This window comes from Vombatus ursinus, unplaced genomic scaffold (genome assembly GCF_900497805.2).
Source record: "Vombatus ursinus unplaced genomic scaffold, bare-nosed wombat genome assembly UNPS02014932.1, whole genome shotgun sequence".
Lineage (NCBI taxonomy): Eukaryota > Metazoa > Chordata > Mammalia > Diprotodontia > Vombatidae > Vombatus > Vombatus ursinus.
In genome coordinates, this window is record NW_020954710.1 from 1456345 (window position 1) to 1481040 (window position 24696).

The 24696-nt window shown below is 45.2% G+C and overlaps 1 protein-coding gene across 4 annotated transcripts in view; it reads right to left on the minus strand.

Moving 5' to 3' along the window:
* The window catches only part of LOC114029525 (tumor protein p73), a 208105-nt gene that overhangs the window by 25722 nt on the left and 157687 nt on the right, over positions 1-24696 (minus strand). For all 4 annotated transcript variants that reach the window (XM_027844004.1, XM_027844003.1, XM_027844005.1 and 1 more), the window contains one exon: positions 2038-2224. In XM_027844004.1, coding sequence (XP_027699805.1) covers positions 2038-2224 — 187 coding nt within the window. The remainder of the gene's footprint in view (positions 1-2037; positions 2225-24696) is intronic.

Consider the following 24696-nt stretch of genomic DNA (forward strand, 5'->3'; position numbering starts at 1 on the left):
CTAGAGTCCCGAGGCCCTGCACAATCTGACCCCAACCTGCCTTTCTAGCATTCCTTTGAACTGCACCCCCTGTTCATCCATAGGGTTATAGGATTGTAGGATCAGAGGCATGATCGATGAGCTCAAGCTGGAACGGACCTCTGAGGTCACTCAACCCATCCCCCTCATTTGACAGATGAGGGAACCAAAGCCCAGAGAAATCAAGTGACCTGCCCAAGGCAGTGAGTGGCAGGGTAGGGATTGCCAATGGAGTGTGCCACATGCCCCATTTCAACCAGTATGATCATCTTGCCATTCCCACATGTTCTATTATTCTGTATACCTAGAATGCCCAATCAATCCTCTCATTGCTATCCACATCTACTGGAAAATTATATTTGCCCTTCAAAGCCCAGATCAAATGCCACCTCCTACAAAAATTCTTCTTGATCACTCCTGCTAGAAATGGTATTTCCTTTTGTTGATGGACACAGTAGAGAAAATAGTGGCCCAAGAGTCAGAAGGGTTCACGTATTAGCCCTGTCATTAACTAGGTGTATAACCTAGGAAGCCTCTGCCTGCCTCTGAGCTCCAGGTTCTTTATCTGTCAAATGATGGACCTCTTGCGTACAGCACTTGTTACGATGTCTTGTGCTGTGAAGGCTGATTTCCATGCCTTTCTTTCCTATGAGACTGTAAGCCCCAGAAGGACAGGGCCTGAGCAAAGCACTTTACACTCACCTCTGCCTCTTAGAATCCTTGGTTTCCTTCAAGACTTTGCTCAAAAGTCACCTCCAAAGGGTCCTCTCAATTGTTAGTGCCTTTTCTTTGGAGATTGCCGTTGTATGTACTCTGCATGTACCTTGTATTTATATATGGTCCACCCCATTGGAGCGTGGGCTCCTTAAGGGGAGAACTGTTTTTTTTTTCTTTTTGTTTGTATCCCCAGCATTCAGCACAGTGCCTAGCCAGCACACTGTAGACCTTTAATAAACGCTTCTTGATTGACTGATATGAACCTTAGAACTATTTGATGAATTAAGTTATTCATCCTTGTATTTCTTTGGTGCAGTGGACAGTGTTCTGCCTGAAGGCATGAAGACTCATCTTCCCCAGTTCAAATCCAGCCTCAGACATTTATTAGCTGTGTGGCCCTGGGCAAGTCACCTAATCCTGTTTGCCTCAGTTTCCTCAACTGTAAAATGAGCTAGAGAAGGAAATGGCAAACCACTCTAATATCCTTGCCAAGAAAATCCTAAATGGGGCCACAAAGAGTCAAACATGACTGAAAAACAACTAATCAACAACATTCCTTTCAGATGCGGTCAAAGACCCAGGGAATGTTCACTGAATTGAATTTATGGACTTCTACTTAGCACAGTGGATAGAGGGCTGGGCTTAAACTCAGGGAGACCCAAGTTCAAATCTGGCCTCAGATACTTACTAGCTGTGTCTCCCTGAGCAGGCATTGAACCTCTGTTTGCCTCAGTTTCCTTATCTGTAGAATGAGGATAATAACAGCATCTACCTCCCAGGGTTGTTGTGACGATCAAATGACATGAAGAATGCAGTGCCTGGCACCTAGTGAGTGCTATGTAAATACTGGCTATTGTTATTATTATTAATGACATCTTAGCATTATTGGCTGGTCCTTCTCTTTGCCTGTTCTGTTGCTGCCGTATCACTTAATGCATTACTTAAATACTATCCCATTTGAGCCCTACAACAACCCTGGGAGGTATGTGCTACTATTATCCCCATTACACAGATGAGGAAACTGAGGCAGACAGACGTGAAGTGACTTGCTCAGGTTCACACAGTGTCCTGAGGCCAGATTTGAACTCAGCTCTTCCTGACTCCAGGTCCAGCACTCTATCTACTGTGCCATGATGCTTCTGTACTTCAAGCCCCTTACGGGCAAACTTAGTATCATGTCTGTCTCTGCACCCCCAACACTAAGCCTGAAGCCTTGCACTTGGTAAACAGGCACCCAAGAGCTATGGGCTGAATCGAGTCGTTTGTGCATCTTTCATCGTGCACCTGCCATTCCCGCCCCACCTTCATTGAAGTCTCTGCCGAGCTCGTGGTTGGGACAGCGCTTCACCACCTCGGTCACGTGCTCTGCTTTCTTGTAGACAGGCATCGCCCGGATGACGGTGCCAGGCGGAGGGGGCGTCGACACCTTGATCTGGATGGGGCACGTCTTGGCGATCTGGCAGTACAGTTTCTTCAGCAATGGCGAGTACTGTAAGGGAGAAGCAGGTGAGAGCTGAGGTGGGAGAGGGCGTCTTGGTGGGAGAGGGAGGAGAAGGGAAGGCAGAGCAGGAGCTGGGGCTCTGTCCCGGGGGCCCGAGTTAGCGGGGGCGGGCATCACGTGCAGTCTTTCAGTAGCATAGACAAGACCTCATCGCAGAGTTAGCGGAAAGAGTCACCAAGTAACAAGCTCTCCTGCCCTGCCCGCCATGTTTGTGTGGTATCCCCTATAAGAATGTAAGCTCCTTGAAGGCAGGGACTATTTAATTTTGTCTTTGTATCGCCAGTCCTCATTACAGTCCAGGACACATTAAAAATGCTTGTTGATTGATTAATAGATTGATTGGGAGGCAGCAGACTCAAGAGAAAAACTCACCTCCTTCAAGATCCACTTCCTCCAGGAAGCTTTCCATGCTTAATCTCATTGTATTCCATTCTTTTCAAAAAGCTTTTATTGAATGCCTACTATGTGCAAAGCACTATAAATTACCAAACACAATGGGGTCTGCCCTGAAAGAGACTATACTCTACTGGGGGTGGAATGGGGTGGAGATATAACATCCCCACAGATAAGTAGAAACAAACTTACTCCAAATAATCCAGTGGACATATGTCATCAATGTGGGTCTTCCCTCTAATGATAACAGCTTACATTTCCATGGCACCTACTATGTGCCTGGCACTATGGTAAACATTTTACAATTATGATCTCATTTGATCCTTAAAACAACCCTGAGAGGTAGGTGCTGTTATTATCCCCATTTTACAGATGAGGTAACTAAGGCAAACAGAGGTTAACTCACTGGCCCAGGGTCACACAGCTAATAAGTATCTGAGGCTGGTTTTGAACTCAGGTCTTCCAGACCCCAGCTCTCTATCCACTGAGTCACCTAATGATGCAGCACTTAATCCATTCATTTCTGCCCATCCTGTGTGAGTCTCATGTTCGTGTCTAGGAATTACTCGGCCTAGTTTTGTATATGTGTATCAACCCAATTACCCAGTAATTTGAGGGGGGAGAGGTACCTCTAGTAAATGGGGGAGGGGCATTGGGAAAGACCTAGAGTAGGAGTAATTGCTCTCTGAGGAAAGCTAAGAAATCTAAGAGGTAGGGGCGTACTGCAGACATGGGGAGCTACCTATGCAAAGGTGTGGAGGGGGGAGATGGAATATTGTCTATTGGGAATGGTTAACAGGCAAGTTTGATTAGAGGGCAGCTAGGTGGTGCCATGGTGCACAGAGCGCTGGGCCTGGAGTCAGGAAAAGACTCATCGTCCTGAGTTCAAATCTGACCTCAGACACTTACTAGCTGTGTGACCCTGGGCAAGTCCCTTCACCCTGTTTGCCTCAGTTTCCTTATCTGTAAAATGAGTTGAAGAAGGAAATGGCAAGTCACTCTAGTATTTTTGGCAGGAAAACCCCAAATGGGGTCACAAAGAGTCAGACGTGACTGAAAAGAACAACCGAACAAGTTTGATTAGAAGGAGGAAGGGTAGAGAGGTGGAGCATAAAAAGGGGAATAATACAGAACAAAGAGAAAAGGATAAGGGGAATTCACGTGAGGGTTCCTTATAGTTGGCAGTCAACAAAGCTTGAGGATGGGCCTCTCCCTGCCCTGGATTTCTCCAGTAACTTCAAATGTGTACTCTGTAATTCACACACCCTTTGAATCTGGGCTTCAATGATTCCATCTGAGTCTTAACTCTCCAGTTAATCTGGAAGGCTCTCAAGATCAGGGATGACACCTGTCTCCCCCCATACTGTGCCTCAAACCATGCTGAACAGGATAAATACTTCCTAAGGGGGATTTAATGTGGGGTCCATGAACGTTCATATGTGTACATACATGTATATATATAATATATACATACACACACATGTATACACACACATATATACATACACATTATATATGTGATATATGCACATGTATATATACAAATTATACATGCAATATATGTGTATATATATAGATAGATAATTGTATTTAAATATAATTTATAATCCTATGTATTTTCCTTTGTGTACTTTAAGACATTATTCTGAGAAGAGGTCTATCAAACACACACACATGTAAGATCTCCTGTCTCATGAGCTTAATGAATTGACATGAATCAGGAATGAGTCACAGAGTCTCAGAGGAGGGAGGGACCTCGGCAGATATCTGGTTCAATCTGCACATGAACAAAAATTCCCCTCAACAGCCGCTTCGGCTAGTGACCATCCCTGCCAGGACCTAAAGACCTGCCATGATGGAGAACCCACTTCCCAAGGCAGCGTACTGGGCTCATGGACAGCTCCCAGGACAGGGAATTTTTCTTTACCCAGAGCTGTAATGTCTCTACAGCCTCTGCCCACTCCCCTGGTTCTATGTTCTGAGGCTCAACAATCTCCAATCCCTTTTTCACATGATGGCCCTTCAGATACCCAAAGATAGTCACCATTTCCAACCTCCACAAACCCAGCTCAGTCTTTGCTCTCCAGGAATGGAATCCAACAAAACAATCTGAATTTAGTGAACACACATCATCTCTCAAGTTCCTCTTCTCTGACTTCTGTCTCCCAATACCTCTGTCCTCTCCCCTAGCTTCCTGAAGCAGTTGGAATTTCTCATCTGTACCATTTGTGATGAGAAGACTTCAAGTTCTGCCCGCTGAGCCTTTCAAGCTTTTCTGAGTAAAGGGACTGGGTACTTTTTGGGGGGAAGAAAGGTTGTCCCCAACATGCTCAAACAGGCAGCCTTTTCTGAGGGATCCCAAATATTCACCCGGAGTGCCGGGAGCTGTTCCGTTCCAGTTGGCCCCTCCAATGGATTTGCTGAGACAAGTCGGGCTGAAGTGCCTAAGAATGAACAGTGAGAAGACCATTTTCCAGGGCTCAGATGAACCCCACTTTCCGAAGACCCAGCAGTATAGAGCACCAAGAGATTTTTCTTTTGAAAACTATCCTATCCTTTTGCTTTTTCCTTCCCACTAACTCTGAAAGATAATTCATCTATCCATCCATCTCTCTATCTAGCCATCCATCCATCCATCTATCCAACAAACATTGCCAGGAGAACCTGTGGTGACTGGTAACATTTCCTAAAGGCTCTGGAAGTTATCCCACTATCCCAAGACAACACGAGGGAGCCCTTAGAAGGGTGTGGTATGCATGGGGTAGAGATAATATTAACTTACACTGTTCTATCTGGATTCAGTCCCTACCCTTTATCCCAGTTCAATGGAATTGCCCAGGACCAAAGCAGAGGGCTGACTCACAGATTCATAGAATCATAGATCATCCAATCTATAAGACTGGACATTGAGTCTAATCTTTTAATTTTACAGGAGAGGAAACTGAGTTTCAGAGATGTTAAGTGGCTTGTCCAAGATTACAAAAACCTCAAGTGGCAAAGCTGGAATTCAAAGGGATTTCAAAGCACGCCATCATCTTTTCCATCATTCCCACCAGACTAAACAGCACCTTCATGGTCACCATCTACAGAGAGTATATGTAAACCACATGGAATTGAGGATTCTGTGTGGTGATTGAAGTTATGGAGGCTGACACCAAAAATGGCCCAAAGCTTTTGCCACAACTATTTTTGCCACAAAAAACATTTCTCAATGTTTTTATATGAACTTTTTGGTGCTGAATTCAATATTCAGAATTTCTCCATCAACCTGTGTTACTGAGTGACATAGACATTTTGATGTAACTTATGAGACATACGGTGGTAATGAGGTGTGATTTGGTTGGGGAGGGGCAGGTGGGGATGAGGGAGGATGGCGAGAAGTCTCTCCATGAGCTGTGCATGAACGCTCTGTGACATCCCGGCTTAGGTGCTGTATGGGAGAGCAGGCTGAGACATGCTCAGGTGTGTTCAGCCATGCAGTGGAACTCTCCACATGGAGGAGACTGGTTTCCCAATTGTATGCCAGGTGTCATCTGGTAAACATTCCTCTCATTTTTAATCCTATTTTCTACTTTGTAGGCACTGGTGTGCATTACTTAAATTCTTATAAGTGTGTCCATCATCCAAAGAGTTTCTGCTATTATACGTGGTGAGCTAACTTTTAAATCTCAGAGATGGAACTTCACTGCTCTGGTAAGAAAGCATAGGGAACATATTTTGGTTATCAAAGAGGCAATCAGGATAAGGTTCCTGGAGCCCTTTATACGTGAGGTATCCCTTTGTTAAAACTACAACTTGGCTTCAGATCATCTGGCATTTCTGGCTCCTGTGATTTGGAAAGAACAAAAAGACCATTCAACAGGTGTTTATTTTGCTCAACATATACATCAGGGATGTGCAGATTAGTCTAAATGTACTCCCGAAATGTCAGATTGGCCATGAGATCTGTTCCACGGGGACAACCACCTGGAGTACACAAAGCACCAGAGACGTGGGATATGGATGAAGAGGATTAATGTAATCAACAAGCATCAGGCTTTATTAAGTGCCTACTATGTGCCAAGTACCGTGCTGAGTGCTGGGGATATAAAGAAGGCAAAAATAGTCCCTGCTCTCAGGAAGTTCAGTCGAATGGAGGAGGCGATATGCAGATGACTACATACAAACAGAGTACTGAAGACTCATCTTCATGAATTCAAATCTGGCCTTAGAAACTTAGTAGCTGTGTGACCCTGAGCAAGTCACTTCACCTTGTTTGCATCAGTCTCCTCATCTGTCAAATGAGCCGGAGAAGGAAATGGCAAACCATTCCAGAATCTTTGCCAAGAAAACCCCAAATGAGGTCACAAATAGTCAAACATGACCGAATAGCAACAACAACATACAAACAAGATATTAAGACAAAAGATATTAAAACAAGAGATTAAGGAGGATTAGGAAAGGCATCTTGCAAAAAGTGGGATTTTTAGCTCAGACTTGAAGGAAGTCGGGAGGCAGGGATGAGGAGGGAGAGTATTCCAGGCAAGGCCAGAGAAAATGCCAAGTGTCAGGAGATGGAGGGTCTCGTGGGAGGAAGAGAAAGGAAGCCAGTGTCCCTGGAATGGAGAGAACATGGCAGGGGAGTGAGGTGTGATTCTTCATATCGTAACGACGAAAGTCAGTCTGACAAGGGCGGAGACCAGCAAGGGGGCAAGCCCCCCATCTATGGTAATTTTTCCATTTTTCTATCAATCAACTAATCAACCAGCCAGTCCTTATTATATATCTACTGTGTCAGGAGCTTGGAATATTAAGATAAAAACAAAACCAGACCCATATTTAATGAGCTGGACAGACTCAAATGCTATTGTCTGGGAGATTAACATCCCTAAACCAAAGAAATCTTTTAGCTTCTGGACGGAGTCACCTGCAAGAGGGCACCAAAATATCCAAAACTCGAAACTTCTTTTGAGAAGCAGGATATGAAAAGTATTCTTGGATTATTTGTGAGATTGCAAAAGTGGGCACTTTTATACTAACATTACAACCTGAGTATTAAATGCTACAGTTTTATCTGTAAATGAAATCGCATGGATAGGAAAAAAATCCACTATATCTATATATCTATATATCTATATCTCTCTATATATGTATATATATATATATATATATAAAGCTGGCATCAAAGGAAAAATAATTCTAGAAAAGAAAAATGTGGTAAGCTAAGCACTGGTTAGTCTTAAAAAGCATTTTTTACCACCTCTTCATCTCAGCTAGGCAATACAGTGGATAAGGGGCTGGACTCCTAATCTGTAAGATCTGAGTTCAAATTCTGCGTCTGATCCTTACTAGCTACGTGATCATTGGCAAATCATTCTACCCCTCTCAGACTCAACCTCCTCCTCTATAAAATGAGAAGGATGGATCCAATGGATTCTAAAGTCCCTTCGACTTCTAAAAATTCATAACAAAAAATTTTCAAGTTGATAGGTCAAAATGATACAGGTTTTCTTTGTCTAAAAAAGAAACGTCCATCAGTCGGCATAGCTAAAATCAATGTGGGAGATATTTGTGTTTCTCAAGTAAGAAAAATGAAGAATGATGAACATTTTGAAGACAAGCTGAATATAACTGAAGGAACTGCATAGAAATCCTTTTTTCTTTTTTTTTTTGAGTGACCAAAAACTTTGGGCAAAATTGTATCCACAGCGGAAAAGTACAAAAAAATTATTAGTCATCCTCTCCAAGCTTGCAAAGTTATGGGATGTCACTCAAGATTTCTTTCTTGGATGAACATTTGGACTTCTTCCTAGAATACCTTATCAGTGATGGGCAAAGGGAATAATTCCATCAAGAAATCCACAAGGGAAAAGCAATGCCAGGGTAAGGAGAATCCAGGCATGCCAGCCGACTCTGAGGAGGGAGGACCTGGAGGCTTAATACAACCAGAAAACATCAGCAAAAAATATAAAATTCAGACTCCTATGAAGCAGGTGAGGGACGGGCAAAATCTGAAGTCACCCTTGATATCAGTATAAAAAACACTATACAGGTTGGCTATTTTTGTGAACGTAGCAGGGCAGAAACCCTGTTTGGTTGTTATTGTTGTTTAGTTTATACTAAGCTCGTAAATTAATCTTGATTGCAGCAAAGTCAAGCCCAGGTCCTTGGATGCAATCATAGAATTAAAGGATCTTCATGTCCATGGGCCCAAAGGGTATAGAGCAGGGAGGTCTAGTCCAAGGGTTCTTTGTCTGATTCTTAATAGATTTCAGAGGGATCATGACTTTTAAGAGATGGGGGAAAATTACATCTTTGTTTTTACTAATCTCTAACTGAAAATTAGCTTTCTGTTTAATAACTAATAACCAGATAGCAAAACCTTTTGTTGGAAGGTGTTCACAGGCATCACCAGACTGTCAAAGGAGTCTGTGATACACGTGAAAAAGGCTAAGAATTCTTGCTCTAGGCTGATGCCTTCTTTTTACAGATTGAGGAGACCAAAGCTCTGAGAGGTTAAGTGACTGCCCAACATGACCCAAGGGCAAGTGGTAGAGATGATCAGGAAACCCAGGTCCCCTGACTTCTTTTTTAGTTCTCTTTCTATTAGAAAGTGGAAGTCAATCCTTTGAGGAAGAGAGAGAGAGAGAGAGAGAGAGAGAGAGAGAGAGAGAGAGAGTGAGAGAAAGGAAGGAAGGAAGGAAGAAACAAAGAAAGAAAGGAAAGAAGGAAGAAAGAAAGAGGAAGAGGGAGAAAGAGAGAAAGAAAAAAGGAAGGAAGAAAGAAAAAAGGGAAGTAAGGGAGAGAAAGAAAAAGAATGATGGAGAGAAAGAAAAGGAAAGAGAGAAAGAAGGCAAGTGAAAAAGAAAAAGGAAAGAGAAAGGAAAAGGTGAAAGAAAAGCAGAAAGAAGGAAATAAAAAGGGAGAGAAATAAAGGAGAGAGGGAAGAAAGGAAAGAAGACAGAAGGAAGAAAAGATGGAAAGAAGGAAGGAAGATGGGAAAAAAATCAGTGATTTTGCAAAAGATCAGTATATTTAACTCCTGGCATGGGGACCTCCTTGTGACAGTGAACCAGTTTATGACATAGTAGCCTTAAGTTCTAGGGAGTTAGTTGCCTGAGGCAAAGAAGTGACTTAGATAAGGCCCCACAGCAAGTGAGTAGCAGAGGCAAAAGGAGAGATAGACAAACTGGGAACCCATCCTTGAAATTAGTAGCAAAAAAAACCCTGGTTTTTTGTTGCCTAGTGTATCCTGAGCTGTCCATATACAAACACTGTGTCCTGTACCCCAGTAAAGGAATGATTGCTCTCTATGGGTAGAACAATTCTCATCAGTTTCTCTCCAGGGCAGCTGTCCTAGCAGATAGATAGAAGTGAGAATTTCTCTCTCTCTCTCTCTCTCTCTCTCTCTCTCTCTCTCTCTCTCTCTCTCTCTCTCTCCCCCCTCTCTCTCTGCCTCTCTCTCTCTGTCTCTGTCTCTGTCTCTCTGATCTCTCCTTTCTGCTCTGAGTTCTCCAGTGGGCCACCGAGGGCTTCCAGGCCAGCCCTAGGCACGCCCTGGCCACAGAGTGAGCTAATCTGCCACAGAAAAGCCAGTTTCCCCATATTGTTTCCCGATGCCCTGCTGTGTCCATGCCAGCGCACAGACTTGGCCGGCCAGCAATGAAAACTGGCATGAGATCGCAGGACCCTAGATCTGAAGCTGGAAGGAATCTCTGAGGTCACCAAGTCCAACCCTTTGTTTTACAGGTGAGGAAACTGCGGCACAGGGAGGTGAGTGACTTGCTCAGGGTCACACAACTACTAAGTATCTGTGGCAGGATTGGCACCCAGGTCCAGCACCCTGCTCATTGCCCCAGACAGCCTTTGTATTCAAGAAGACCACTGGATGCCTGCTTGGGTCCCAGCACAGCAGAGACCTAACCTGCGTTCTGCAGCCTCCTTCCTTCTCTGACCCAGGCCTCAGCCCCTCAGCAGAGTACCCACAAAGCCCCGGGGAAAGCAATGGTGGCCCTTGCTTTCCAAAGACACATTGTGGAAAAGCTGCACGTACATTAAGTTTGTATGGAAAGAGTATTGTTCTTAAAGGAGAGACCTAAGCTAATGAAAGAGGCCTGGGACAGGACCACTGTGCCTGCGGGAGAAAGCAGGGGATCAGGGAAATTAGATCTGGAAAAGGCAGGTAGGCATCTCGTAGTCCAACGCTCTCATTTTACAGAAGGGGAAACTGAGGCCCAGAGCACAGAAGTGACTCTCTCAATGTCACTCTGGTATCACAGGGTTGTGGATTTAGAGTTCGATGGTACCACACAGAACATCTAGCTCACTGCCTCATTTTACAGATAGGGAAACTGAGGCCCAGAAAGACTGTGACTTGCTCAAAGTCATATGGAGACCTTACCTTCAGCTTTCAAGCTGAAAGGGACCTCAGAAGTCACATATTCCAATCACCTTATTTTACAGTTGAGGAAACTGAGGCAGAGAACACAGAAGTGACTTGTCCAAAGGCACAGACGAGGCAGCACAATCAGAATTCAAACCACATTGCTGACTCAAAATTCTTTTTCCTTTTCTCCACCGCCTCCAGGTAAAACTTCTCGGAGGATTAATAACCAGAAGGGACCCTGGAGGCCAGAGTCCAACACTCTTCTTTTATATACAAGAAAACTAAGATATAAAGTTAAAAGGATTTGCCCACAGTAAATGGCAGTCAGGATTCAAACTAAGGTACTCTGAACCTACAGGCTAGCCTTAGAGGCAGGAGGACCCGAGTTCAAATCCAGCCTCAGCCACTTGCTAGCTGTGTGACCTGGGAAAATGACTTAACCCTGTTTGCCTCAGTTTCCTCATCTGTAAAATGAGTTGGAAAAGAAAACGGCAAACCACTTGAGCATCTTTGCCAAGAAAACCCCAAATGGGGTCACAAAGAGTCGGACATAACCAAACAACAGTAGGGCTGAATCCAAATTCAGTATTCTGCTTTCTACGGCATCAACACAAAAAATCACTCCCTAATGCAAGAGATGAGAGTTAAGAAAGAAGAATGGACGAAGTACTGGCCAGGAAGCCAGGAGCCTGAGTCTGACATTTATCAACGTTATGGCCCTGGGCAAGTGACTGAGTCTAGAATCATAACCGTGAACAAGGTGGGAACTGGGAGATCCCCGAGGAGTCTGACCTCCCCATTTTACAGAGGAGGAAACTGAGGCTCCAGGGAAATGAAGCCCAAGGTCACGCCTCTAAACTGAGGTGTCCTCCTCTGGAAGAAGGGGCTGATGCTACTTTCTTAAAGCAATGTAGTGTGGGGAAGAGAAGGCCGACCTTGAGACTCGGGAAGAACTGGGTACACATCCTGCTCTGATCTTTTACTATTCGTTTAGTCCTGGGTAGGTCACTCAACCTTCTTTCACTGTTCCTGTATAATGTAATGAATTACATTCACTGCTCATCTGTATAATGGGGATAATGGAATGGAATAAGCATTTATTAAGCACCCACTATGTGCCTGGTGCTTTGCTAAGTGCTTTACAAACATTATCTGATCCTTGCAACAACCCTGGAAGGGAGGTACTATTATGATCCCCATTTGACAGTTGAGGAAACTGAGGCAGACAGAGGTGAAATGACTTCTCCAGGGTCACACATCTAGAAAGCGACTGAGGTCTGATTTGAACTCAGGTCTTCCTACGGCACTTTGCTCATAAGATTATAAAGCTCAGATGAGATGCTTTTTGTAAAGGACTTGGGGATTCTTTTGAAAACCCCCATAGAAATGTCAGTTCCTATTTGTTCAGGTGAAAGGCAGTGTGGTGTAGTGGGAAAAGAGCTGGCCTCAGAGCCAGGAAGACCTGAGTTCAAATCCTGCCTCTTGACACATACCAACCGAGTGACCCTGGGCAAGTCACTTGCCTCCCTCAACGCCAATGGGGTCTAACTCGAATAGCCCGGGAGGCCACTAAACTCCCCAGAAACATCCCTTGGGGCTGCAGACTGGCTTAGTTTTAAGATGTAACATTATCTATGTTTTATTGTCTTTTTATTTAGTTGACTATTTCCCAATCACACATGAATCTGGTTTAGGCTGCAACTTGGGAGAGCGGTGGGCTGCGTTTGGCCCCAGGGCTGGGTATTTGACACCTCTGCTGAGTTGCAGGTAAGGTTCCCCCCTATCCCTAAGTGTTGGGTTTTTAAGTAAGTTTTTCTTATGGCCTTTACATCTTTTCCCTCTATATACTGAATTGTCTCAAAGCATGGTCCTCTTGGGATCATTCATTCACTCAACAAACCTGTGCTGACTGCTTCGTATGATCTGGGTCTCAGCTAATCCAGGAAGACTTCCCAGAGGTCCCTGGAAGGAGCGACCACTGCCGGGGATGGGTGAAGCCTTCTGCCAGCACCTAATCTTTTTCTGCAAGATTCTGAAACCACCCTGGAATTTTGTTTGGACAGATCTCTACCTTGGATTCAAACAGGAGCAGCTGTTATCTCCCCAAAGAGCTTATTTTTTATGACTTCCCAAGCACAGCCATCTTCTGAAGAAAGAACCGGAGACATTACTTAACAGTCAATGTAAACACAAGGATCCGCAGGAAACACAGCCCTGGGCTGTGTGTGGAGGGGGAAGGTGAGAGGGAGGTGCTGAGGCGGAGATGGGAAACCCAGAGGAAGGGTGTCTCATTGGAGGCTCCACCTCTGGGGACCAGCAGGCAGGAGGAAGAGATAGTCAATGATGACAGGGCTGGCTGGGGTGGAGATGGGGAGGGGAGCACAGGATAACAGCAAGAACCTGGCTTTGGAGTCAGAGGTTCTGGGTTCAAATCCCAGCTCAGCTACTGCATAACTGTCGCTCAATCCCACTGGACCTCATTTTATTCATCTACAAAAGGGGTGGGTTTTGGACTAAATGACCCCTAAGGCCAGTACTAGTCCTATGTCTATGATCCTAAGTCACTTAAACTCATTGGGTCTTAGTTTCCCTATTTTCAAATTGTGGGGGCTGGGGAGAGTTGCAAACTAACATCTTCCAGCCCTCAATTCGTTTATTATGGCCCACTATGGCTCAGGCAGGGCAGCTAGGGGGCGCCATAGTGCATAGAGCCCTGGACCTTGATTCAGAAAGACTCGTCTTCTTTAGTTCAAATCCAGCTCAGACACTTCCTAGCTGTGTGACTCTGGGCAAGTCATGTAACTCTGTTTGCCTCAGTTTCTTTATCTGTAAAATGATCTAGAGAAGGAAATGGCAAATCATTCCAGTATCTTGCCAAGAAAATCCCCCAAAGGGGTCATGGAGAGTCAGATACAATTGAAATGATTAAACAAATGACCACCATAAAATGTATCAGGCACTGTCCTAGGCACTGGGGATACAAAGTCAAACATACTGTGAAATAGACTCTCCCTATAGCTCTGCCTTTTGAAATCCTCCTCTTTCTTTAAGGCCTATCAGGTGCCAGCCCCCATGGGCAGCCTTCCCATAGCCCCCAGTGCTTGGCACATAGTTGATATTTAATAAAAGCGTGTTCATTGGCTGACTGGTCCTCCAGGTAAAAGTGTTCTCAGACTCCAAATCCTGGATCTGCCACTGACAAGCTGAATGACCTCAAGCCTCAGTTTCCTCAACTCTAACATTTGGGATTTGGACTAAAGACCTCTCTAAGGTCTCATCTGGTCCTGGATCTATGATCCGCTCATCCCTAGGTCACTGTGTTGGACCTGTCCCATACGCTTAGCCACAGTCGAATCAGAATTATTGTTTTTTTTGTGTGTGTGAATGTCCATTGCCCTACTAAGCTTCCCGAGGGTAGGAATGCTGTCTTCTTCTGTCTATGTAGCCACCATAAGCAAGCATGGTGCCCTGCAGAGCAAGTACTTTATAAATATTGACTAGAACTGAAGTGACCTGGCTTCAATTGGAAGAAAGAGTTAGCAGGCCACTTCCTGGGTCCCACAATTGATGTTGGAGAGGCTAAGTCACCAAGCAAATAGATAGCTCCTATGAGGCCATCCTCTCTCCTCCCAATGTCCCCCCCCCCCCCCCCCAAGTATGACCAATATGAAGATTTCTGCCAAAAACCATCAGAACTGCCAATCAAGGGGGAAGGTGTAGGGTGCTTTGGGCACAGTGGATAGAGTTCTGGGCCTGGAGTCAGGAAGACCTGAGTTCAAATCTGACCTCAGACATTTACTAGCTGTGTAACCCTGGACAAATCACTTAACCCTGTTTGCCTCAGTTTCCTCATTTGTAAAATGAGCTGGAGAAGGAAAAGGTAAATCATTCCAGTATCTTTGCCAAGAAAACCCCAAATGGGGTCATGAAGAGTCAGACACAATTAAAACAACTCAACAACAAGTTAAGACTCATTAGCTATAATCTCAGCTCTGCCAGTAAACTCACTCTGTGACCGTGGGAAAGTTACTTTCCCATTTATGACCTCAATTACCCTACTGTGAAATGCTGGGGTTGCCCTCCCGGGAATGTACCACTCCCTCTAAGAAGGCCAATGACAGAAAGGTTCCATGTATGCCAAAATACTGATGGTTGCATTTTTTGGGGGTAGCAGAAATATGGAAACACAATGGTTGCCCATGGAAATAAACAAGGATACTATACATGGGAATGTAATGGAATGGTGTTAATGCATTATAAGAAGTAAAGAAAATGAGGAATTCACTTGGGAAGACTTCTAGGAAGTGATGCAGAGGAAAGAAGAAGAACTGGGAGATCAGTATTCACAACAACATGGCGGCCACTCCCTTTCCTTCTTACCTGAACTACTGCTAACTCCTAACTGGTCTCCCCTCTTTCTCCAATCCGCACAGCTACCAAGTGATACCACTAAAGTGCAGATCTGACCAGCTCCTTCCCTGCTCTAAAAGATCCCATAGCTCCTTTCTGTCTCTAGAACAAAATACAAATTTGTGTTTAGCTTTTAAAGCCGTTCTGTGCACTCTATAGCACGACCAAACTGGCCTTTTTGCTGTTCCTTATAAATGAAATTTCACTTCTGGTTTCCATGCCTTTATAGAGATTGTGCCCCATGCCTGACATACCCTCCTTTCTGGAATACTTTCCACCAAAGCTCAGCTGAAGTTCTACCACCTATGTGAGACTGGATTCCTTCAACTACTAGTGCTCTCTGAAAGGTAAATATGTATTTTGTATTTACTTTACATGTGTATGTATTGTTTCCTTTAATAAAATGTAAGCTTCTTGAGGGTAGGAGCTGTTTTGATTTTTGTCTTTGTATTCTCAGCACCAGCACAGTGCTTAATGGATACATGTTGATTGATTGTAAACCACACTCAAAAGCATTTAGACCCAACACAATGACCAATCTAAGTTCCAGAGAATGGATGGTGGAACACACTGCCCTTCTTTCAGTAGCGGTGGGAGGCCATGGGTACAGAGTGCTGCATACACCATCAAACTATATTGCTTGGTTTTGTATAATCATTTTCCCCTCTTATAAGGCAGGGAGATGTCTTTAGCAAGTGACTGTAGTATAAAAAACAAAAAAAAATCAATAAAATATTTTTAAGTCAAAAAATATGGGGATGGATAAGATGGCCCCTAAGGTGCTTTCCTTTGTCCTCTCTCATTCTATACTAGCCCCTCTCCCTTGAATCATGGTGATTTGATACAAGTTACCCTGTGCCCTCCTCTTGAGGGTAGGAGGCCCACCATCCATTAGATTCCAGGCTCCTTGAGAGCAGGGCCTGGGTTGTATCTTTGTAATCCCAGTAGTAATTGTTTCTCTTTCAGCTAGCCACCCTGAGAGTCTTCATTTCCCAGTCTGACTTTTTTTTTTTTAAATTAAAGGGACCACTCTTTCACTCACTTCTACTTAATCACTGAATGGGTGTTGCCTCAGTCAAAGTGAGAACTCAGAAAGACCATAGCTTAAAAAGGCCAAGGTCTCCCACTGCATCAGGGGACATCTCCAGCCATCCTGATCTATATCTGGCCACTTGACCCTGATGGCTCTGGAGGAGAGAGGCTGGTGACTTTACACAGCCTTCCCTCCCTCAAATGCGATTCAGTTACAAATCATGGCATCATCTTCCTGATGTCATGGTCTTCTTAGAGAATGAAGGACAAACCAGATACACACAGTGGATGATTGAGTGCTTTGAACACAGTAGGTACCTAATAGACAGACTCCATGAGAAGCTTCAAAATTCTAAAAAGCCAAAGTAAGAAGAGAGTGAATTTCAGGCATGGGAGACAGCCAGCGCAAAAGCGTGGAGGTGGGAGATGGTGGGTTGCACATAAGGGAAATAGCTAGTACCATTTGGCTGGAACATAGACTGATCAAACTATAAACATGTATTAAGTGCCTCCTATGTGTCAGGCACTGTATTATGTGCTGGGGAGGCAAAAAAAAAAAAAAAAAAAAAAAAAAAAAAGAGGGCAAAAGACAGTCCCTGCCTTCAAGAAGCCTACAATCTAACGGTACAGAATAAAAGGATGAAGTTGAATCATATGCAATAAGTGTTGAAGGATAGGCTGAATCTAGACCATGGAAAGTGCCCAAGAGAAGAGTCTATATTTTATCCTAGAGACAATGGGGAGCCAGTGAAGCTTTCTGAGCAGGGGAGTGATCTGGTCAGACTCATGCTTTTGGCAGCTGTATAGAGGAGGGGTTGGAGCTCTGCTGAATGGAATACAACTTTCATTCCCTGGCTTGGGGAAATGGGTCGCCCCATTCCATAGAGGGCCTCTGCTTGGGCCGTACCCCAGGGGAAGTGGTGGGCAGTCCAAGGGGGCAGAGACTTGGGGGGCTCCAGTCGCTGCTGAGTCTCTGGCCAAAGGCATGGCCCACTGTGAGGCACTTGGCTGGGTTCTGCCAAACCTGCAGAGTTCCAGGAAAAAGGGGCCTGAGTTTTCCCACTTGGCAGCCGAGGAGGCCACAGGTGAGCTCAGCTCCTCGGTGCCTCTGTCAACACTGCTTTCGGCTGCGGCTCGCTCTCCCCTCCACCGCCACGGGCTCTCGAGCGGCTTTCTGTGCTTCCTTCCCGGCCAGCCTATTCTTTTCAGGCTTCTCCAAGTCTGTGGAGGCGCCTCTGCGGGTGCCCCTTTCTCCAGGTTTCCAGAGGTTCACGGATGGAGGAAGGGGCAACTTCTTTATTGGCACCAAGGAGTGGAGTGGAATGAATGGATGTTTCACATAATCCCACACCCAGTGAACCAATCCCCACCTCAGGCCTCTCTCGGCTCCACGCCAAAGTGATGTCCTCAGACACAATCTGTCTGATCTGGTCTCAATAAACTCCAATGGCTCCCCATTGCCTCTAGGATACAGTACAAGTGAATCCGCGGATGACCTGGCCCCATTCTGCCTTTCCAGCCTTATTATACTCTGCGTCCCTGCTATCCTTCACCCAACTTCACTTATACCCATCTCCAGTCCTACATTCCCCCCCCCGCCTCCTGGCCTCCCTGCCTTCCTTTTAAGACTCAGTTCCAACAACACCTTTTATAGGAGTCCTGGCCTCCTTCCTCCCATCCCATCCCCCCACTCACAGCCTTCCCTCTAAGGACCCCTCAGAACCCTCCCTACGTGTCTTATACACACCTGCTGTCTTCCCATTAGAATGTAAGTTCCCTGAGAGCAGGGAAGGTCTTGCTTTCTATTTATAGTCCCAGAGCTTAGCACACGGTGCCTGGTATTTCCTAAGTGCTCAATAAATGTGTGTGGGTTGACTGACAGATGGACTGACAGACTAATTAGTGAAATGCCCTCTAGGGCATTTCCATCCACTGATTGGGAGGCCTTTTTTCTAACTCCCAGAGAGCCTTAGGGCAGGTAGAGGGAGAAGATGTTCCTCCTGCGCCATCATTGCCAACACCCATGATGATTTTGTGAGCAAGGACACTGGAGGACCCCCCCCCCCATCTGACTCTGGATGATTCTTCCCCCTGTTTTCACATTATTCCCTTTCACACACTCTAGGTTCTAGGCTTAGTCCGTGTCCCCTGAATTGGACAGTCCAGCTGCCTCCAAGGTTTTGCATTGTCTATACCCCTGTGTCTGGAATCCACTCACTCCTCCTCTCTATCTCTTGGGACTCGGAGTTCTCTTCAGAGGTGCACTCTAGCTGCTATTACCAGCTCTCCGAGGCCTTCCCAAGGACAGCTCTCTTTATCTCAAAGTGCCTCATGTTTGTAGAGCTCTGTATATATCTGATCCCCACCTTCCCCAATAAAATGTAAACTCCATGAAGGCAGGGAATGTTTCATGCTTGTCACTGCATTCCCAGTACTTGGCTCAGTCTGTCTGCAACCCAGTGAAATGAAGAGAATACTAATTACTGCCATCCACTGTGCTAGATTATGGTTATACAAAGAAAACCCACAGTAGCCCCTGCCTGCAAGGGGCTTATATTCTACCATAAGCTTCATAAATGTTTGCTGAACTGAATCAAACAGAGAAAACGTATTCTCAGCAGATGCTGTATGTTTCACCCTACAAGGCCTTCTAGCCCAATCCTCTCTCCCATTCTACAAATGAGGGGACTGAGGGCCAGGATCTTTAAGTGCCTTCCCTGAGGCTAGAGGAAATGACCACTACAGGGTCACACAGCTAAAAAGTGTACCCGGAAATGTTGATAAGTACTGACAATACCTTCACTCCTCACTCACACACTGTGGAGTCACAAGACTGCAGTTATAGCTGGAAGGGGTCTTAGAGGTTAGCTAGTCTAATCCCCTCCCTCATTTTACAGATGAGGAAACTGAGACCCAGGTGAGCACTAAATATAAAATCAGGTCGCTAAGGCCAAAAGAGTGACTGAGTTATTTCAGGGGTTTGGGGAACATTTGAACTCTAGTGAGGGGCAACTAGGTAGATGCAGTGGATAGAGTACCAGCCTTAAAGTTGGGAGGGGCTGAGTTCAAATCTGAACTCAGATACTAGCTGTACGATCCTGGGCAAGTCACTTAACTCCAATTTCCTCCCCCCCAAAATTAACATAAAAACCAAAGATAGCAAGATGTACGAAATAAAAGTCATAGAACGAGTTAGTAGCAGAGCTGAAAAGTCTCCTCAGTCCAGATCCCAAGCTCTCCTGCATCTTATCTCTCCTGGCTTAGATTCCAGGACCTCCCACAGTCCACGCTCAGTAGACAGGGGCTGAATGATAACAAAGGGTGATGACTTCTGGGGATAAGTCTCCAAGAGGGAGGAGGGCTGTGGTCACCCAGCCAGCATAGGAAGTGTGTCCGCCGCCAGCCCCCCACTCGGGGCACCTTCATTGTTGAGTCAGCCCCAGTAGACCGCAGTGCTCCAAGACCTGTCTCTGGCTTAGTCAGAGAGCTGGCAAACAGCTTTCATGAGATACCTACTGTGGGCAGAAGGGGGTGGGGAGGCATGCAGAGGTCACTTTTGCCATAGAACAGCTCCCCTGGAAGGATGGAGGGAAGAAGTTATAAAATCATAAGCCCTACAAGGAGTTTAAAGTCAAATATGGGGGAACGGGCAGTGATGGCAAAAGGGAAGCTAGGTGGTGCCATAGCGCACCGCGCGCCAGACCTGAAGTCAGGAATCTTCCTGAGTTCAAATATGGCCTCAGACACTGCTTAGCTGTGTGACCCTGGCCAGGTCACTTCAACCTGTTTGCCTCAGTTTCCCATCTGTAATGGAGAAAGACATGGCAAATCACTTCGTTATCTTTGCCAAGAAAACCCCAAATGGGGTCACGAAGAGCTGGATACTACTGAGACAAACGAACAACAACAAAATGGGGGAACAGAAGAGGCAGCTTTTTAACAACTAAGGAGAGGCAATAGGACATAGTTCAGGGGTGGGGGACCTGTGGCCTCAAGGCATAGCTGATGAGAGCACAGTGCTTGGTATCAGGAAGAACTGGGTTCAGATCCTGCCTCTGACACTTACTAGCCGTGGGACCTGGGCAAATCGATAAACTTACCCCAGCCTCAGTTTCCTCACCTGTAAAGGGAGGGGTTTGGGATTCAATGACGCCTCTGATTCCTTCCAGTTCTAGATCTAAGATCCTACGATCCCACCTTCGATCCATATCGGCCGTGTGATACCGAGCAAACTCTTGGCACCCCGAGGAGCTCTTTCAGACCCCCAAGCTGCCGAGTGTTTGGCGATCAATCTGGATTGGCAGAGGGAGTTTTATAGGAAATAAAGGCGTGACTCAAAAACAACCAAGCAAACAGAACACAAACTCGGTGAGATTTGTGTTAACCTGGAGGCAGCCCCAGGCTGGGCGTCAGGAGATCTAGTCCTAGCCTTGCTCGCCTCCTGAAGACCTGGGTGACCTTGAACAAATACTTTCCTTTTCTAGGCCTCAGTGAAAAGACGGGATTGGGTTAGATGTCCTCTGAGGTCTTTTCCTGTTCTAAATCTATGATGCTACGATTTGTAAAAATGAAGGGGTTTCATCTAGATTTCAAAGGAAATCCTTTCCATCTCCAGCTCCAGGACCCAGGGAATCAAGATAATCCAGTCCATCTTCCTCATTTTTAATAGATGAGGAAACTGAGGTCCAGAGAGGGAAGAGGGTCTTAAAAGGTCGCTCAGGGAGTGAGCAAGCCCTGATAGGAAGGGAAGTCATCTAGGCTGCTGACCTCATAGACCAGTGATTTCAGCCTAGCCAGCTGTCCTAATGGCTTCCCTCCTATGGGGGCACCAGGGCAAAGCCCATTATCAGGTTATTCAGGGGATTGGGGTGGGGGGTGATGTTGGGGCCAGGTGTTAACATGCTGACAGCTCCTGTCTGAGGAGCCTTTCATGTCCACATTCCCGGGCAGCCCCCAACATGCCTGGTAAATAGAACGGGCCTGGAAGAGGAGGCCATTGTGGTGAGTCCTTTGGTAACAAATTCTCTCATTATACCATGTTATGACACGGCTAAGTCTCTGTTAAATAGCAGCAGGATTGCCCTGCAGGGAGAAACGCCGCCGTCCCGCACAGACATGCCTCCCTCCATCACCTTATCATGTCTCAACAATGCCGGGATCGTCTTCAAAGATCCCGTATCGAGGGCATCCATTCTACAGAGGTGCCCGGGTAACCTGGGGGTGGGTGGCAGCGGGCTTGCACAGCTGGGTGGCATGAGTCAGGTGGCATTCTTCTTCCTCGACTCTCATGACCCCCAGCTATGGCTACTGCTCCCCTGGGAATCTGCCACCGTGGCCTGGCCTCTCATCCACACCTTGGCCCACGTCTTCTCTCCCCCCACCTTCCCTTAGCTTCTCCTAGACTGTCTCCAAAGAACACAAGAGGTCTTGACTTATTTTTATCATCCTTTGTTCTGTTTCCTGACCTGGCCCACAGAAGAGCTGGGCATTTCTGGTCAGAATACTGTGTGATTTCACCAAGACAAGGAGGTTCCAGGCAAGGAAACTCCCTCCATTAATGCAGGTCACCACTCTCTCTGCAATTTAAAGTTTTGTATAGAGTTGCCTATATATATACATATCATTCATAGGGTTATCTAACTATATGTCAGGCAGTTAGGTGGTACAGTGGATAGAGCGCCAGGCCTGGAGTCAGGAAGACCCGAGTTCAAATCCACCCTCAGACACTTACTGGCTGTGTAACCCTAGGCAAGTCACTTCACCCTGTTTGCCTCAGTTTCCTCAACTGTAAAATGAGCTAGAGAAGGAAATGGTCAATCACTCTAGTGCCTTTGCCAAGAAAACTCCAAAACGGGTCACAAAGAGTTGGAAATAACTGAAAACAAATGAACAACATATATATAATGTGTAGATACATATGAATATATAAATGATGAATAAATGATATAGAAATGATAAAAATATATGTGTATGTATATATGAACATACATAGTTATATGTTTGCACTGTATATGTTTGTGTGTATGCTTATACATATGTGTGTGTGTGTATGTATGTGTGTACACACATATAATAGTTGTAATTGTTGTTCAGTCATTTTAGTTGTGGCTGACTCTTTATGACCCCATTTGGGGTTTTCTTGGCAAAGATATTGGAGAGTTTTGCCATTTCCTTCTCTGGCTCATTTGACAGATGAGGAAACTGAGGCACACAGGGTTAAGTTACTTGTCCAGGGTAACACAGCTAGTAAGAGTCTAAGGCTAGATTTGAATTCAGGAAGACTAGTCTTCCTGACCCCAGGCCTGGTGCTCTATGTACTATGGTGTCCCCTAGCAGCCTCATTATGTATATATGTGTATACATTATATATGTACATGTGTATACACACATGAAGACATACAAAGATGTGCGTACGTGCACATACGCACATACTTATATGTATATATGTGTATTATGTAGGCATACACGGTATACATGTATACATACATACATACATACACACACATACACCTATCTATATACATACACATATACAAATATAGTTTTATAGAGTTGCTTAGAAAAGAAATATCAAACACACAGTCTATGGGTTGCAGCACTAGCAAGTATAGCCCAGATTAGATTAAAATGTAATTAGGAAATATTTAATAAAATAAAAATACAATAGAACACAGATAATGCTAATACATGGTTTTCTAAGTCAACATGTGGCCAGCAGGTAGCCTTATGTATGGGTTTTGGAGTGGGGCCCATTTTTATTTGAGTTTGACACCAGTGACAGAGGGCACTGAGAGGTTAAGGGACTTGTCCAAGATCACACCACCAGGATGCAGCAGAGGCCAGATGCCAACCAGATTGTCTTGGCCCAAGGCCAGATCTCTACCCACCGTGCCATGGATGCCTCTACATAGCATGTGTAATGGAAAGAAAGTTGGAGGATGGAAAGTAGGAGAGAGAGAAAACAGATTTCTGTAAATTGAAAAAGCAAAATAATTTTTAAAAAAGTTGGACTGGGGTTAGGATATCTGTTTTCACTTACAAGCTATATGACCTTGAGAAACTTCCTTTCTCTGGATACTGATTTCTTCATTTGAAAAAGGGGTTTGTGGGAGCATAGAATTTAGACCTAAGTCTCCTCTAACATCTTTGTTTCATAGAAGAGGAAAGTAAGAGTTTGCCCAAGGCCATACAGAGAACATGTCTCAAAACTGGGATTTGAACTCAGGTCCTCCTTCTGACTCCAAATCCCTTTTGTATACCATGATATCTTTCACACGCTGCACTGCCTTCTGGAGGTCTATGTTCATATCGGCATAAGGGTCTTAAGCATCTGAGCAATGTCAGTGAAGGAAAATCTGCGGACCTTCATTGAAGACTTATCCCCAACCAACATACCCATTTCATAGATAAGAAAAAATGAATTTCACTGAAAGCAGAGCTCAGCATTGGCCCCTTCTGAACTGGACAATAGGAGTAAACCTTCTCCTATTTCTTTTTTGTTTCTGGTGTCCACATCCCAAGCAGATAATGGTGTCTGAGTGATCTATAAAGTTTTCCATGTACCCTAAAAATTTCAAAATATTTCCTTGTGGTTGCACCAGGCCATGTGTGAATGGAGCTTCTCCCGGAATGGTAAAACCTACAAGGATCCCTGAGCTAGTGTGTGATTCTGAGATTGGCTATCATCCCAGTTAACTGGCTGCCAAATGGAAAGGAATTTCTAAAAATCTAGACAGGGGACAGTCCTTGTCTGGTTTGAATTGGACCTGTTTAGCTTGGGAGTAAGAGAAGGAAGAGAAGAAGAGGGGGGAAGGAAAAGGAGAGGAGGGAATGAAAGAAGGGGAGGGGGGGCAGAAAGGGGGAAAAGGAGGGGAGAGAAGAGAAAGGAAGTAGAGAGGAGAGGAGAAGAAAAGACAAGGGGAGAGAAGAGGAGGGGAGAGAAAGGAAGGGAAAGGAAGGGAAAGGAAGGGAGAAGAGGAAGTAATGAGAGAAGGGGAAGAAAGGGAAAATAAAGGAGAGGAGAGGAGGGAAAGAAGGAAGAGGAGAGGAGGGAAAGAAGGAAGAAGAGAGAAGAGAAAGAAAGGAGACAAGAAGGAAAAGAAGAGGAGGAAAGGAGAAAAGAGGAGGGGAGGGGACAAGAGGAAAAAGAGGAGGGGAGAGAAGAGAAAGGAAGTGGAAAAGACAGAAAGGGAGAGAAGAGGAGAGGAAAGGAGAGAAGAGGAAGAGAAAGAAGAAGAGGGAAGGAAAAGAATAGGGAGAA